This window comes from Gallus gallus, chromosome 24 (assembly GCF_016699485.2).
Source record: "Gallus gallus isolate bGalGal1 chromosome 24, bGalGal1.mat.broiler.GRCg7b, whole genome shotgun sequence".
In the NCBI taxonomy this organism is placed as follows: Eukaryota; Metazoa; Chordata; class Aves; order Galliformes; family Phasianidae; genus Gallus; species Gallus gallus.
In genome coordinates this window covers 386,099-403,631 of record NC_052555.1, presented here as the reverse complement: position 1 = coordinate 403,631, position 17,533 = coordinate 386,099, and the positions used below count along the sequence as shown (strand labels likewise).

The 17,533-nt window shown below is 54.4% G+C and overlaps 1 protein-coding gene across 1 annotated transcript in view; it reads left to right on the top strand.

Annotated features, from left to right (window-relative positions):
- CDON (cell adhesion associated, oncogene regulated) overlaps positions 1-17,533 on the top strand; it is a 40,547-nt gene that overhangs the window by 16,767 nt on the left and 6,247 nt on the right. The window contains 11 exon segments of the mRNA XM_046903791.1: positions 1-130; positions 900-1,169; positions 4,937-5,220; positions 6,972-7,146; positions 7,660-7,788; positions 8,877-9,083; positions 9,701-9,882; positions 10,783-10,888; positions 13,368-13,490; positions 14,385-14,609; positions 15,248-15,507. Coding sequence (XP_046759747.1) covers positions 1-130; positions 900-1,169; positions 4,937-5,220; positions 6,972-7,146; positions 7,660-7,788; positions 8,877-9,083; positions 9,701-9,882; positions 10,783-10,888; positions 13,368-13,490; positions 14,385-14,609; positions 15,248-15,507 — 2,091 coding nt within the window.

The window sequence follows — 17,533 nt, the reverse complement described above, 5'->3', positions numbered from 1 at the left end:
TGCGGGGGGGGGCGCTGGGCACTGCAGCACTCCCACCTGGTGACGGAGGGGCTGCAGCCGGAGGACTCCGGGAACTACTCGTGCGTGGTGGGGGAGGAGGCCTACATCAATTACTCGCTCACAGTGCTCGGTAAGGATAAAGCTGCTCTCACAGCCTGCTGGTTCTCGCATCCGATGACAAGTTGCATATTAAAACAAAGATGTGTCCATGACGAGCATTTCTCATCTCTCCGTGGTTAAAATTCATGTCGGTCTCTTTTCAAATGCTCTGCAGTCAGAAGCAGTTTAGCAACCAAAGACAACAAACCACAGCGTGCTGCTCTGCTCGCTGCTCTGCAGTGCTGGCTGTGGGTGTGTGCAGTGCTGGTAACACTGCTGAGATGGGGCTTTGGGGGCTGCACAAAAGCAGGGAGCTGGCGAGGGGAGGTGCTGTGTTTGCATGAGGGCAAAAGCAAAAGGAACCCATTTGGTCACCTCTGTGTGTGGACGGGGTTCCCCACCTCCCCTTTCCTTTGCAGTCGTTTTCCCCTTTGAGGTTTTGGGCTCCATTGCTGTTTTTGTTTGGTTTTCAGGGTGTACCTCAGAGGAACTTGGAAAATGGGCTGCTGACATAACGTGCACCTTTTGTTAGGGGACGGTGCCAAAGAATTATTTTGAAAGTACAAGTGTTTTATTAACAGCATTACTGCAAACGTGATTGGTTGGAATAGAAGGAAAGGACCATTAAAATAAGCAAAGCATGGGGAACAGCAGCGCTGTGGTGCGCAGAACCAGCACTGCGTGGTCCTTCCTGAGCCCTTGTATGGGATGAATTTGACGTTTCACATCTGCAGTGTTATTTTTCAGGATTTAGGCTCAGATGCATACAGTGCTTCACACAGAACTGTTTCTCTTTTCAGAACCTGCCTCAATTTCCAAAGGACTGCAAGATGAGACCGTGGCCGTGGGCACAACGGTGTTACTGCAGTGCACAGCCCACGGGATCCCTCCTCCAGCGCTCAGCTGGCTGCACAACGCTGCACCCCTCCATCCGTCCCCGCGGCACTTCCTGCTGGGGAGCAGCCTGCAGATCCGTGGTGTCACCATGCAGGACTCCGGGGTGTACCAATGCATTGCGGATAACGGCGTTGGCTTCGCACAGTCGGCTGGGAGGCTCCGTGTGCAGCCAGGTAGGAGCACTGCAGGCCCCCAGGAAAGCAAAGTCAGCATCTATAAGAACTGAGAATCACTGAGGTTGGAAGGGAGCTCCCAGGTGCCCAATCCAATCTCACCCCACCCTGCCATGCCCTCAGTGCCGCATCACCTCCTGGAATGCCTCCAGGGTGGCGACTTGAAGCTTTATGCCATGTTTTCCCCTCAGTGATTTTTGTCTCTGCTGCTTCTGACCACCGCCTGCAGCACACGGTGCAGATAAGTGCTGTCAGGTGCACGGTGAGAGCTGCAGGTGCTTCTGAGGCGTTGTGGTTGCTCCATATTTGAAACGCAGATTGCCAGCTGCAGTTAAACCAGTTTGTGGTTAAATTCGGCACAATTTATGCTGAAATGGAGTCAGGGTACTGGATGAACTGGTATTCTGAACAGTGTGGGCTGCTGAGTAATTAAGCCTTTTTCATAGCCTTAAGTCAGCAGAACGGTTTTCAGCTCTGGAGGTAATGCACATATCCTGCAGGTTTGCTGCAAGGCACTGTGGTGGCTTTGGCTCCTTCTCAGATGGAGAGGCTTTGCTTTCCTCTGCTTTCTGCCCCGGGGGAGCTGAGCCAGGCGGTTCTGCATGTATTGCAATTATGCCTTTAGTGCACAGGGAAGGCAGAGTGGTTTGTGTGCTTCCATCAGCTTTAGAGTCACAGAATCATGGAGGCTGAGATCCCCAACCCCACCACCCCCTGTGCCCACTGCCCACAGCCCTCAGTGCCACATCTCACGGCTCTGGGACACCCCCAAGGATGGTGACCCCCCCCCCCTCCCTCTGCAGCTGTGCAGTGCTGCACCGCTCACTGGAGAAGAGATTGTTCCTCATATCCAACCTGAATGTGACATGACTTTGTTCTCCAGCTCTTACAGCACCTTGTCTGATGTGTAGCTGAGTGCCAATGGGGTTTAGGATTCTCATGTATGTGGTGCTCTATTTTGAGTTTCTTTACTACCAATTGACTCATTTCTATGATTTGCAAAGATGCTGAAAGGTTCTCTGAGAGGAGGGGGGGGGGAAATGGAGTGAGTGTGGATCCCATCAAGTGGTTCATTTGTGAGTTTTTATTGGACGTTGCTGAATGGAAGCGAAGCGAAATATCATCCCGGAGTTCAGTCTGTATCAAACAAAAACCCAACTGCTTCGCCTCACAGTTTTATGGCTGTGAGTTCAAGTTTAATGTTTTGTTTATGAACTTTTATCGGTTTCTAATACGCCGCACTCGCTGCTGATTGCTGGTTTCGGCATTTGGTTCTCATATAAAATCCTTAAGTGCTTTCTGGGAGCTGTTGGGGTTTTTGAGCAGCCCCCATCCGTGTCAGAGCCACGCTCAGCCCGTCCCATGAGTGACAGCATTGTGCCAGGTGCTCATCAGGTCTGCAGGACGGCGTGAGCTGTGATTGCAGCGCGCTGCGGTGGGGTGGGACGGACCTCAGCTCTGCCCCAATGGTTTGTCTGCCCTCCGGCACACGCTGAGGGCGTTTGGTGAAAAATGTATTTATTTTTTTCCTTCTGCTGGATCCGTTCCATGACCTGGTTCATTGCATGGGCTTCAAAGCTGACACGGCAACCCAAGCCACGGCCATAGTGAGAAACCACCGAAATGTAAAATGATAGCCTTGGGGTCCTACGTCTGTAGCACTTCAGGGCTCTTTTAGACTCTTGCAGTGGTTGCACGGCAGAATCTTCCCATAGCTCCAGAGCAGCTTCTGCCCAATGGAAACGAAGGAGAAAAGTGCACTGCAGGAGGTGTGAGTGGAGGGCAGGTTGGTGTAAAGCACGAGAAGGAGCAGATTTGGTGCAGGTAGGCAGCTGGCACAAAGCACCCTGCAGAGGTTTCCCAGCCTTTGCACGGGCAGGGCTGTCAGACAGAGAACCCTTCGGTTGTTTGGGAGGGGGAGAAGCGCCTGGGAATGCAATCTGTTTGCACTGATGGCAAAGCACAAAGGTTGCTCTGCTGCCGTGCAAACAGAGGAGATGTCGGCAGGTTGGGAACTGCTGGTGCCTCTGTGCAAAGAGGGGTGGAGCGGTCATCGTGGAGATGAACAGGCATAAATCTTCCCCAGACTCTGCTTCTGGCTGCTGTTGGAGATGGGATTTGGGGCACTTCAGCCTTTGGTCTGATCCAGATGGGTCCCACTGGCGGGGCTGTGGGGCAGAGGAGGAGTAGCGGGCTCTCGGGGTGGCACAGCCAGCAGCAAGCTGTGTGGGTGTGCATGGGCAGCAGTTACACCAGGAGCCGAGCAGACGGAGCTGGGCTCGGGGTTGCCTCATGGAAACTGTTACCCGGGGTTGTTTTTCTGAAAGCAAAACACAACTGACTTGCCAGTCAGTGATGAGTCCCCTCCCGGAGCAATAAACACAGCGATGACTGCAGCTCTGCTGTCACCAGCTGTAACCGCAGTGCTGCGCAGGCCAGCAGGCACCAACCCATGCGTGCCCACCCACAGACCCGCGTCCATCGCGCTGCGCCGTCCCTCTGGCTCTCGGAGCCACAACAGCATTTGTTTCCAATATTCCATGTGGTGATGCATCACTTTCTCCCCACCGCACTGACAGCAGCAGGGACCTTTTCCCTCCAGGGCTGCGGTGGCTCTCAGCCATGCCCGCTTTTGGGGTCCTGTCCTTGGGCCCATCCCTTCTCCTGCCTCCGAGCTGTCACGTTCCCAAACAAATAGGAAGGAACGAACGCTTGCGGAGTGTCTTCATTTTGAAAAGAGAGCTTTCCTTCCCTTCCCGGCTTTTTAAAAAGTGGCCAAAAATAGCAGCCACACTTGCTGCTGGTATTTTAATGGAGGTTTGGAGGAATCCGAGTCAGCCAGCCCAGCGCTGCCTGGGCTGCACGTTACCGAGGAATTTGTTTGTTTTGTAAACCAAGTTCCCCTCATTCCCTTCCCCTTCCAGACCCCGCACGTAACATAAACCTCCCCGGCTCCATGGGAGGGACACAGCCCGGCACATCTGGGGTGCAGTGCTGCTCCCAGCCATCCTTCTCCGCAGCGCTGACGTTTTCTTGTCCTGCACAGTGTCAGACGTCCAACCTGCCGCCCCTTCCCCCCCCACCCCGCTGAGCCCCACATCCACCAAACAGTGCTTTTTTGTCCCGTGGCCTCTCCCACACTCTGATGTGTTTTATTTCCCACCAGCAATGGGCTGCAGGGGCCGGGGGTCTCGGAGCACACTGGTACAGAGCTGTGCGTTGGGTCGCTCAGTGAGGTGAGGTTATTCTCAGTGTACATTTTCAGATGAAGTAGTCGAGTTGTGCAGCTTTCGAAGCTGATCAAAATAACAGCAAAAACCTCAGAAATGGAGGTAGGAGAAAATCCTCCTGTGTGCATGCCAGTCCGGGGCATGAAAAGTTCCTTGTACAAGTGCAATTAATGTGAAATCACTCCATCTGTATCACAAGTGGAGCTGTATGTTCCTGCTGTTAACATACAGGGCTGGGGGTGGCAGCCGGGCTGTGCCCATGGATGGTGTGTTGGCTGTTTGGTCTTTAGCCCATGGGAAATGAAGGGGGAAAGCAGCACCAGGGCTGAGTGCGGCCAGTCTGCATGGGGACCCCTGGGCTGTGCTTGGCTCTGTGTTCATTGGGCACCAACAGGTCTGTGATTTCGACCAGAGCAGTCGAAGGGAGCAGCAAAGGCCCTTGGCTGCATCCGCAGCTCCAGCAGTGTGCCCTCCATGTGGGATGAGTGTGCATCGCCCGGAGGTGTAACCCGGCTCCTTGCTTTGCATTCCCTGTAGAAGCTGACCCAAAAGCAGAAGAAATGGCTCTCACAGAGACTGCCCAAAGCGATGAGAGCCGCAGCGATTCCGGTGTGGGAGCGGCATTTCCCAGCTCACCTCCAGCAAAGCTGCATTTGGACACGGCTGCAACAGACAAACCGTGGGGCAGCATTTCCCCCCCCGAGGCGCCCATCATCCTCAGCCCCCCGCAGACGCTCAGCCCAGATGTGTACACGTTGCTGTGGCGCTCGGGGCGGGACGGCGGTTTGCCCATCAACGCGTACTTTGTGAAGTACCGCAAGGTAACGTCCCTGCATGCTGTGCTCCATGGGGGCCGCCGGCTCGGGTTTGTCACGGGGCAGCAGCTGCTGCAGTGCTGGTGTGAATGGGAGGGGGAGCGCGGGCGTCACCGCGTCAGATGGAGTCGAGCTGCAGTTTGCTGTGGCCTGCGGGCAGTTTGCTCCTGGATGGCCGCAGCAGGCAGTGTGCTGCTCTGCCTGGATCTGCGTGGGGTTGGTTCCCATGTTAGTTCCGTTACGGTATCATTATGGCTATGGGGAATTGGGCTCCAGGGCACGTTGCATTCAGCGTCAGTGGTGTTAAAGGTGCGTTCATGCGAGCCAGCTTGGATGGGGTTTGCTATGGCTGCACTGAGATCAGAAGGAAAGCTGAGCGTTAGCCTGACACATCAAAGGGATTGCATCCCAAGGGGCAACACATTGCATCCCATTTTAGACTGAAATCAAACATGAAGGTGAGCTGAGACTCCTTAAGCAGATACCTCTCATGTCCTTGAAAACTGTGTCTGCAGCGAGCTGTTCTGATGGCAGAGAGAGCCAAGCAACGCTGTTCTTCCAAGCAAACAGTTTCCTTTGTGGCAAAGCTATTGGGTTTATTCTCCATAAGCTTTTTAATCCTCTACATCCTGATCTTGTCTTAGCCTGGAGGGAGCGCTTTGGAGTCTGACCTGTTAGTTCCTGAAAGCCCGATGCCAAAGTCTGTTGCTACAATTCCTCGCCCAAAGGGAGGTGGTGGCTCACGTGGGCTGACGGCTCCGATTGCCCCCTGGGTGCTCTCTCTCCCCTCCTAGCAGCCCTCTCCGCATGAAATGTGCTCACTCGTGCGTTTCTCAGCAGGGAGGTACTGTGGTTTTTTTAGGGCGGCGCTCTCTTTGTGTCATAAATGGTTTTATTTATTTCCCTCTTTGGGGGAAAATAAAAGAAAATTAGTGGGGAATAACGGCAGTGGAGGAGGGATCTCCTCAGAGGGGAGCGCTGGAACAGAGACCTCTGGCATAACCCTTGATAATCCATGGCATTTAGATCTGCCTTCCATGTTATATTAAGGTCTTATATTGTTTGGTAGTTTATTTTTGGTAGGCTCTGTCTTTTCCTTCGGGATTTGGGGTAATGTTTTTCTGCAGAGGTCGAGCATTAAGGGGCTGCCCTCAATCTGCTTCAGCAGAGCTGCTGAGCTCACTGTTGAAGTGTCGGGTGGGATTCTTTCCTCATTAGAAAAAAGCAAATCTTTGGTCTCCCTGGCAGCCTTTCTTCCAGCCTCCAGGAGGACTGAGATGTACTTTTGTTGCCCATTTCTGCCAATTGATATTTGGAAGGGCTTACATGCAGGAAAAGCTGGGATGGTTCAGAGAGCACATCCTTCTCATTAGGGTGTTGGGTCCACCTGGAACAACACACACATCTGCCCCGAGCTCATGGCTGAGCAGAGTATTAAAGTCAGTTGGGCTCCTGGAGTTTCAGGTGCAAGAGAAAATGATTGGTTTTTCAAAAGTGGGTGCATTTGTGGGGTGGGGCGGCGAGGGAAGTTGGGCAAAGGAGCACCACAAAGGCAGCTGCAGAAGTGCAGATTTGAGGGCAGAGTGCTTGGAGATGGCACCGCCCAACACGTGGACTGTGGTGAGGCAGAGGGAAACGTGAGGGATCCTGGCAGGTTGGAGAGGTGCTCAGAGTGTTTGTGTGCTGAACGGCTGTGGATCTGAGTGCCGCACTGGGATTTGTTGGCCGATGCTGAGCTCTGTTTCTGTCCCGCACAGCTGGATGACGGTGTGGGCGCAGCTGGCGGCTGGCACACAGTGCGCGTCCCGGGCAGCGAGAACGAGCTGCGGCTCAGTGAGTTGGAGCCCTCCAGCCTCTACGAAGTGCTGATGGTGGCCAGGAGCGCTGCCGGCGAAGGCCAGCCTGCCATGCTGACCTTCCGTACCAGCAAAGGTACAGAATCACAGTCATTCGGGTTGGAAAGACCACTGAGATCCCCCACCCCACCGCACCCACGTCCCCGCAGCTCTGGGACCCCCCCAGGATGGGACCCCCCTCTCCCTGCACAGCTGTGCAGCACAGCACTGCCATCATTACCGTGCCTTTGGCTTTCGAGAGAACATATTTCCATGTTGTCTGCTGAGCTGTGCATGAAATGCTCTACAATGCAGCTGCTGCAGAGCAGCCTCAAGTAGCTGAATAGCTGGGGAGCAAACATTGCCGAGCATTATCAGCTCTGCAGGTGCCTTTCTTTTAGCTGGGAGCTGCTGGCTGTTTGATGGAGCATCCAAACAATTGGATATTGTTTCTGATTTCTGTACAAGAGATTTTGGTAAAAATGTACTGCTTTCCTGCAATTCACAATCTGTGCAGACGGCTGTATGGACACAGCCCGGCATCAGTGGTTTTGTTACTGAACTTCTTATCCAGCCCCGGGATGATGGCTGTGTATCTCGTGTTCCTTAGAAAGAACGTCGTCCTCAAAGAACACACAGGCTCCGTCTCCACCGGTGGGCATCCCGAAGCACCCCGTTGTCCATGAAGGCACCAACAGTTTCGGAGTGGTGCTCCCCGATGCGTCTCGGCACAGCGGAGGTGGGTCTGTGGCTGTTTGTCACTCCTGCACACGTGTCTGACACAGAGCGGTGCACCCAAGTGAACTCGTGTGCTTTTTGCTGCTCCGGCTGCTTGCATTGCCTCCTTTATTCCTGTTTGTCCATGGAGCTGTGCTGCCCGTGGAACTTCTCTGGGTGAGACCAAAGCAGCCCCTCACACTGGCGGGTTTTCTGCCCCTGTGCTGCACTCCCGGTGGCGATGCTGGCTGTACAGTGGGTTGGTGCATGGGCAGGGCAGCTCACAGCAGTGTGTTCTGTACGGCTTCTGTGTGGGGAGGTGTTGGAACTGGGAATGTAACAGATGCACCGCCTAATCTAGCGGGCAGATAGGATTTCAAAGGGCGCTGTCACCTGCGTGCTTGGCTCTCAGAAATGAGATAAAAGTCTTCCATGCATCACCCACAGTCCTGATAAATATCAGAGTCCCTTTTATACATCAGAGGAGCCAAGGGGACCCTGCATGCCCCGCTGGATGTGCAGCTCTGCTGCTGTGGCTGCTGCAGGCTGTGTCCATGGGGGGGTTTGGCGGTGCCCTGCAGCTCTCAGTGCTCACAATGGCTGTAGCAGATTCACTAACAGCTCTTCCTGTTCTCTCTGTCCCAATGCTGTCTGTAACTTCCAGTGAGCTCCGTAAGTACATCGTTTGCTGCATGCTTCCTTTGCTCTTTGCTCCCCTTTCTCCCAAGTGATGGTTTGGGCAATGTAGTGCTCATTTGTGTGGGTGGGTTGAAGTCTCACTGGGAGTTTCATGGGGCAGTTTCAAAAGATGATGGAGGTTTTCACCATTCACACTCAGTGTGTGTTCCCATTTCCATTGGAGGTGGGCTGGGGTAGCACTGCCACGTCCATGTGGATGTCACCTCCCTGAGGTGGGTAATTCTGTTCCTCCATGCTTCTCTTCAAGCCTCCTTTCCAGAAGGGCAAAGGGATCACTGGCACAGGAGGACCTGGGGTTCTGTGTTCATGCGCAGAGTCTAATTTGATCATGTTTAATCAGTTTAATTGGTTGCTCCAGAAAATGCAGCTCCAGCTGTGTTGGTGCTCTTGTAACCGAATTTCACCCTTCAGTTCCAGAAGCTCCCGACCGCCCCACCATCTCCACCGCGTCCGAATCCTCCGTCTACGTCACGTGGATACCCCGAGCAAACGGGGGCTCCCCCATCACCGCCTTCAAAGTGGAGTACAGGCGGCTGGGCCGCAGCAGCGACTGGCTGGTGGCAGCCGACAGCATTTCTCCTTCCAAGCTGTCCGTGGAGGTCCGCAGTTTGGAGCCAGGTACTGCAGGCTGCTCCTCCGCCTCCGGATGGCGGCTGCTGCAGGGCAGTGCTTTGGGGTGGGACTCTGTTATGGTGGTGTCCGGCTGTCCAAGTGGAAAAGAGAAGCACCCGCACCATAATTTAATGCTTCTTCATGCAAAGAGGGGGATTGTGTATTATTGCTATTTTTATCTTAATTGTCCTTCTGGTAAACACTCGGAATGCAAAAAAAAAAAAAAAAAAAAAAAAAAAAAAAGAGAGAGAAGAAAATGCACGAAGGAGGAGCTGTACGTACTGGTTTGCTTTCTGCCATTGTCCTGCCCTAAAAGCTCAGGGAAGGAGCGGGCAGTGAGTTCCTGCTGTGGGCTCTTCTCAGTGCCCACTGCTTTGCAGCTGGGGATTCCTGAGCTGATCTCTGTGTGAAGCCTTTGTGTGTTTCTGGAGCGAATTGCCCTCCTCGCTCCTATAAGCTGTTTGTATTGCTGACGGCCACATCAGTCTGTGGCAATGAGCGCTGAGGTTTTTCTCCCAGTGGGATGTGGTGCAAAAACTGCTTCCTAATCTGTTTAGTCTCTCCCTGAATCCCATTGCTGGTGCTTGTTTGCTACAACGTGCTTTCCCTTTTTCCCTTGTAAGGAGAGCTGTACAAGTTCCGTGTGATCGCTGTGAACAACTACGGGGAGAGCCCCCGCAGCGCCGCGTCGCGCCCCTACCAGGTCGCAGGCTTCACCCAGCGCTTCTCCAGCCGCCCCATCGCCGGGCCCCACATTGCTTACACTGAAGCCATCAGTGACACTCAGATCATGTTGAAGTGGACGGTGAGTACGGGCAGCTCTGGCTCTGCTCACGCCGCTCTGCCTGACGTACCCACATAGGAGCTCCGTGGGTCCGGCCGTCCCGCGTGGGCATCCCAGCAGGCAGCAGTGAGCGGAGCTCTGCCCAAAGCACTGCCTGTGCCATCAGCTGGCCTTGTCTGCTGCAATTCCTGCCGCTTAGAATCCGTGGTCATTAAGAATCATTATAAGGCGGTTGGAAGAGCCCACTAAGATCACCACGTCCAACTGTCAGCCCTGCTTCCCTCCCCCAGGCAGGCCTGGCACCAGTGCTGTGCTGCCTTTAGAAACCCATCTTCTTGCCTTGCTTCTAGCAGAGGATTCATGCTAGAGAAACGTTTGCCTTTCCCCTGGTACCTTGTCTTCTGTAAACAAGTGCTTTAAAGCCCTTACTGAAACCCACAGAAATTCTTTGCTCTTGTTTTGAAATCTAACCCCCTGGTATACTTTGGAGGATTTAACGTGTGGAGTTCCCGGTGTTAGTTTGCTCTGCTAGCTTAGTCTTAAGAGATGTTAAGGATAATAAACTTGAAATAACCCCTCGTTCCTCGGGAGGCCGCATAACTTAAAGTTATACTCAAATATTCTGAGCTGGATTGGAGCGACCTGAGTTCTGGCTGAGCTAAGAATGGCTTTAACTTCTCCATTCCATTATACACTCAGATTTTCAGGCCGTTAATGGTCCAACCCCAACTGAATGTCATTAACATGGTGTGGGAGGGGGGGGGGTTCATCTGCAACTCAGGTGATGGTGGGGTGGTGGGCCGTGGTTAGCAGGATGGGGAGGGGGGGTGGGATGGGGATCTTAGTGCTCTTTTCCAACCGTAATGACTGAATCCATTGATTTTTTTCTTGTCTAATGCAGTCTGCTGAATTCTCTTTCAGTACATTACGTCAAGCAACAACAACACCCCCATCCAAGGCTTCTACATCTATTATCGGCCCACCGACAGCGACAACGACAGCGACTACAAGAGGGATGTTGTGGAAGGTACTGCGCTGAGCAGCGCGGCATGGCGGGGGGGGGGTCGCCGTGTAGCCGTGTTGGCTGTGTTTATATGAAATCTAAACTGCTTTTCCCAAATGGAGCCCTTACCCTATATTTCACAGAGGCAGCTATCGGCCCCATAGCAGCACGTTCTGCCCACACGTGGGCTCGCTGCTGCCTCTGAGCCCCCACTCACACTGGAACTCGAAGCGGTGCTGGAGAGGCTGTGCTGCTGTGCCTCTGTGTGCAGGGCAGCCCGGCTGCAGTGCTTTGTGATGGGCGGTGCTGCCCGCATTGCTGTGCTGTGGCTGCAGGTACAGCAGTGCTCGTTTCGCCTTTCAATCAGCCCTGTTTTCTCAGCGCACATTAGATCACCGTTTTCCTGGAAGAAGTTATTAGATAATGTCTATATTAGTCCAGAAGTGGAAAAGCCTTTTAAAAATATCTTACTTAATGTCCCTATTGCTCGGGCTGAGTAAACGGAGTGATCTCATCCTGCCCCGATGGCGGTAATTATTCTCTCCCCTCATTTATTTTGGTTGTAAGGGGAACGAGCCCTTATTTTGAACGTTTCCCTCAGCTGGACGATGCTGCACAGAGCTGTGCTGTGGGACGCTTTGCACTCCTTGGAGCCGCTGGAGATCCACTGTTTCTGCTCTACAGAAGCCTGTGCAGCCTGCAGCTTCGTCTGCCGGTGTGTCTGAGCCAGACCTCGTGCCAGGGCTGCTCTGCCTCCAGAATGGCTTTGTGGGGGGCGGAGGACAGAGAGCTGTTTTGGTTGAAGCGCGACTGCCACGTGTTTGTGCCACACATCTCTGCCCCCGCGCTGCTCCCCCTCTGTTCCTCCGCATCCCTCCCCGCTCCGACGGGCGCAGTGCCGCGGGCAGCACGGAGCGGTGCTGAGCAGCGCCGGCGTTCCTCCGCTCCCTGTTCGGTCTTGTTGGAGGCTCCCAGAGCTCTGCTCCCATCCCAGCAGCGCTGCAGGCAAAGCACATCTCACTTCACAGAAAGCCCCATCTGCAATGGCTGCTCGCTGCCTTCCAGCAGCTTTAAGTGAAGGGAGAGCGGCCCCGTCCCGCGTGTCTCCCTTTGAGGGTCCCGGAGACTGAAATTAGGATGTAAATGCAGTCTGATGTCAGTTGTTTAAATGTTTTCCCTGCTAATGGTGCACGAAGAGGACAGTTAAAGTGCCTGTGCTGATCCCAGTCCCACTAATGGTTTGGAGGGGAAACCTAAAACCTGGTGCAGTGATTAGCAATAGGAATGTGGGGGGGGAGGCTGTGGGAGAAGGGCTGCAGCCCTGCAGGGCAGCACCGGACCTGCCTGCACCCCGTCCTCCTGCTGGCAATGCGTAAATCAGGAGGTGCTGTGACAGCTCCTTAGAAACAGTGGAAACAGTTCAAGGTGGTATTTTCCAAGAGGGATTAGGAGCGCTCAAACAGTTAATTAAACTCCCTGAGGGGAAAAGAAGGGGAAAAAAAAAAAAAAAAAAAAAAAGCAGTCGCTGTTTATTAAAATTTGTCACAGGCCCACGAAAGTAAAAGCGGGGGTGATTTATGTGGAAGCGCTCCGTGCTGCAGGAGGTGTCCCAGTGAAAGGCTGGCGGGCAGCCAGGGCTGACAGGGCGTCCCATTAGCACTGCTGGAATGCGGCTCTGCAGGGCAGGCAGCAGCGCCCGGTGCTGCTTCCTGCTGCACCGTGGGTTTGCCTGTGCTTTGAGGAGCCCGGCGGTGCCCTTCCTGTGCCTGGTGCTGCAGGGGAAGGTCCTCCCGCTTTGCAGCTCACCTGCTCCATCTGCTGAGCCCTTCCCTGCGCCCCGCGTGCTGTGAGTGCCGGCACGGCGCTGGGGATGGCGTGAGGGAGTTTTGTTCTATGAGAAATAGTTTGTAAGGTGCTGCGGAGCGCTGCAGGGTGGAGCGGAGCAGCTCCGTGCTGAAGATGTGCAGCAGTGCTGCTGTGAAGGTGCCGAAGAGTTGGGCTTCGGGTCCTGAGCTCAGGGACAAACAGACAGGAAAACCGAAACAAACGGAGATCCAACCAAACCTTATTCATCTAAAGGCTTTGACAGGAGGGCTTTTGGGTCGCAGTGAGCCTTAAGCTTTCAGACAGGTCTGCGGGTCTGTAACAAAACCTCCTCCTCCAGCAGGAGAGCCACCGCCGTGTGTTCGTACAGCCCTGCAGCAGCACGGCCATGGAACCCTTATGGCTGGGAAGGACTTGGGAGGTCAAGTCCAACCCTTGCCCCATCCCCACCACTGGCCAAGTCCCCAGATAGGATCACAGAGTCACTGAGGCCAGGAAGGAGCTCTCAGAGCACAGAGTCCCATCCCCATCCCATCCCCTGCCATCCCCACTGTGCCAGCTCGTGGAGCCCCGGGGTGCTGCAGGTTGGGCACAGCCATCGCCGCGTCCCACCGCTGTGCCCACACCCAGCTCTGAGTCATCCCGGGGAATGAAATGCAGTTGATGTGTTTTTCCACAGGCACAAAGCAGTGGCACCTGATAAATCACCTGCAGCCAGAAACCTCATACGACATAAAAATGCAGTGCTATAACGAAGGTGGTGAAAGCGAGTACAGCAACGTGATGATCTGCGAGACGAAGGGTGAGCGGTGCCTCTGCTGCCCCGGGGCCGTGGGGGGGTTGCAGTGCAAAAGTTGCCTGCAATGAAGGCTGTGATTTTCTGGAATGTTCCGAGGGTTGTTTTGTCTTCGCAGCGGGGATTGTTGTTAGTGAAGCTGCTGGGCTGCGCTCCCAAGGACGGCTCCCACCCCTGCCTGGCCAGCACAGCAATGCCTTTGGGAGCAGCGCGGGGGGCAGCTCTGCGCCCGCAGGGAATGCAGCCCTGCTCACACCTGGGCTCAGCGACCCGCCGTGCGGCGCCGCTCTCCCGGGCTGTGGGCTTTGTGGGGTGATGCTGCTCATCCTGCACAGAGCTGCTGCCTCTGCTGCATGACCCAGGCAGCTCCTGAAGGCGTCCGGGTCAGGTGGGGAGAATCCGAGCCGTGGCACTCAGGGAATCAGCGTGCTGTGGTTTCTGGGTTGTCTGTCCGTGTGTTTGCTGTGATTCCTGTTCGGCTCTTTGTGTCTCAGCATGGTGTGAGCATGGGCTCTGCAGGGCTCACGTCACATCCAAGTCGGCCGTCTGACCGCAGCGGGGGAATGGAAATGTGTGTTGTGGTTTCTCCTGAGCTCAGGAGTGGAAAGATGGGTGCTCTCTGGTTGGGGTTATTGCAGCACTCCTTGAGCTGCATGTTATGGCTCTCAGTGACCTCAGTGGGAGGGTGAGCGAGCTGGATAACAGCCGTCTTCCAAGGCAAATAGTTATTACCCAATAGCAGTTGGCCTTCTCCTTATAGTTTTTAATACTTGGAAGGTTTCTCACTGAGGCGTTAGGACTGTAACTCCAGCAGTCATTGTTTTCATTTCACAACGAAAAAAACGCATTCAGAAAACTCCTTTGGTGAATGTGCCCTTCCCTGTGTCCCATGTCGTGCAGTGAAGCGCATGCCAGGAGCATCTGAATACCCTGCGAAGGAGCTCAGCACCCCTCCCAGCCCCCCCGAGCGGGCAGGGGGCAGCGGGGGCCCCTCGTCCGGCCCGGTGCGCAGCAGCGACATGCTGTACCTGATCGTGGGCTGCGTCCTGGGCGTGATGGTCCTCATCCTGATCGTTTTCATCGCCATGTGTCTGTGGAAGAACCGCCAGCAGAACGCCATGCACAGTGAGTTGCTTTGGGGTTTCCTGTTGTCGTGGCGTTCAGCCCGGCGCTGGGAGGGCAGATCCCCAATTCCTGCTCAGCTCACGTTGAAGCAGAGCTCAGTTCCTGGTGTTCAGAGAGGTGTTAATGGACAGGACCTGGCGCTTTGCACTGAGCACGGTGCTGACACGTTGGGGCTCAGCGTTCATTGCCCGATCAGAGGTTCTGTGCTAATGGAAGTCCTTTAGTGGCCTTTCCTAACGCAGAAATCATCCCTGCTCTTTCCATTGCCTGTGGCTATTTTTAAATGTCCTCACTCTTCTGACAAGAAATCACACAAAATCCTTGCAAGGGAAGGTGGTGCCTTCAGCTGCAGCCCAGGGGCGCTGCGGGGCAGCTCTGGGTAGCAGTGGGTCTGTTGGTCCCAGCAGGCTGCGCTCGGGAGCTCTGTGTGTGACTGATGGCAGCAGAGCCCTCCGGCACGGCGCTCCTGGTGTGTCCTGCAGGGATGGCCGTGTTCCACTCCTACAGCCCCGCACTGAGCACTGGGCTGCCCAGTTAATGTACAGAAGCAGAAAGGGAAAATGAATCTCATGGTTCCTCAGATACCCTTTGGCAGTACGTGAGCAGAACCGTGGGCCTCACGCCTGGCTCTCTTGCAGAGTATGACCCTCCCGGCTATTTGTACCAAGGGGCAGAGATCAACGGGCAGATGATCAAATACACCACCCTGCCCGGCACGAGCCGCGTCAACGGCAGCGTCCACGGCAGCTTCATCAGCAGCAGCACTGGCAGCGGCTGCCCGCACCACCACAAAGCGGCCGGGGGGCTCGATGGGGCCACCAACGGAGGGGTTGGGCTGCACAGCAGCTCCCTGCCCGGCGCACACCTGGACTGTGAGCGTGCCCACCGCATGGTCAACGTAAGCCTGGGGGCTGCGATGGGCGGTAGTGCTGGGGGGGGGAGGGACCCATCCATTGGTAACAGCCGAGCGGCTGCTCCCAGGGGAGGCAACAGGGCTGATGTTTCTGATACAAACATCGTGGTTCTCATCTGAGAATATCAGATGACAGCGAGAATTCCGCTTACACTGGGAAATCTGCCCCTGCCCTCCCAACAAACAGCTCCGAGAATACGTTTGTGCCGCGCCGGGACGCTCAGCGTCTCCATATGGTATTTCTCAATCTTCGAGTTAAATAGATTTAATTACAGCTGCTTATTCTGCAGCTTTATGGATCGCCCGCTTTCCCCCACCTGTTTCAGATCTGTGACTTGAAGCAGTGCTATTCATTATAGCACGGCACAAATGTAGCAGGAGCTTCCATAAAATAGCCCATACATCAGAAACGCAGTGACGCAACGAGTGCCTTTATTGCAGTCCCTCACTGTGACTTTTGAGACAGGCTGCCCCCTTTTTTTTTTCCTTTTTAATTGAAAATGAAATTAAAACCTAATTTAAATCCACGACCCAGCCTTTGTGTGTTGTGGAAAAGTACTTCATCTGCTGAAATGTGTCCCGTTTCCAAGAGAGAATAATGATTTCATTATTGTCTATGGAAACAGATGGCTTGCATTCAAACTTACTAAACTTACACAAAACTGTGAACATTGCCCAGGAAAACTGAAAGAAAAAGTTCAAAAGTCTGAGAAACAGCATGCTGGTTTGGGAGGCAGAAAGGGGGCTATTGTTTGTGTTGGTAATTGAACACAAGCGCTTCGTTTTATTGAACAACAAATTAGCACTTGCACAGTAGTTGCCACTTAGAGCACTGCAGCTTCGAGGGCAGAGACGTTGGTCCTCACCTGGTTGGCCATTGGTTGGCCATTTGCTGGACCCCCATTTCCCTTCCCTGCCCGCCCTACCAGAAGGTGAATTCCTGAAAGCCTGAGCCTGCCCAAGCCCTGGGGAAGGGGTGCTTTTGTGGCACTTGAAAGCCAGCCCGTAGGAAGCATGGCAGCACTGGGAACATCACTGTTCTGTGCTGCTCATCTGCTCCTTGGGGCAGCACCTCGTGCACGGTGCTCTCTGATCAGTGTCTCTGTGTTGAGACGTGGGCAGCAAACCCCGGTGTGCACCTCAGTGGGGCAGTTGAGTGTTGGGTTAGTGCTGTTTTTCTCCTCTGTGTCGTGGTAAGGCAACCCCTTCCCACCCAGAGCAGTGGAGCAGAGGAACAGGATGTTCTCATTCTCATTAGGACTCTCTTTATTGTTCCATTGATTGGGCTGAATGAGGAAGAGAGAGACTGGCAGGATGGCAATCAACACTAATTAGGCATTTCCTCAGCGATCCCTATCTGACTGAGCAGCCTCCCTGAGCAGAACCCACCCTCACCACCAGCGTGAGCTCTCAGGCTCTGGTCAGGGTCTGGTCGGCTCTGTTTGGGGTCTGGTTGGGGTCTCCCACCCTGCCCGGCCCCAAGGACCGGCTGGGCTGTGCCATCCCCGCTCAGTGCTCTCGCGCTGCCCCTCACAATGAGGTATGTGTTAATCTGGGCATTCTGCTCGCTCGTAATGGGCCCCGCAGCCAAAACCAACAGCACCAAATCCCTCTCACCCGGAGTCATTGCTGGCGGAGGAATTACCCCATCTGTACAAATACCGTGCGTTTCAGGACTCAGCGCAGCGGAGTGCAGTGATCTAATCGGGGTAATTGCAGGAAGGTGGGATGGGTTTGTGCCCTGACATCAGCCCTGCAGATTTAGGGCTGTCTCCTGAGCGGCGCAGCTCGCTAACGAACAGCGATTTGCTTTCATGTCTGTCATCGGCGTTAAAAATAAACATATTTACAGTGTGTTTATTAAATTAAACCTGAGCGCACTGAGCTGAAAACAGACCAGGGAAATTACAGCATACTTGTCTAAGCTGCAGTTGCTTACTTTGCTCTCCGACACGCGCTGGCAGAGCCCCTCGCCTTGGCTCCGTATAATGGCGCAGTGTTACCGCGCTGG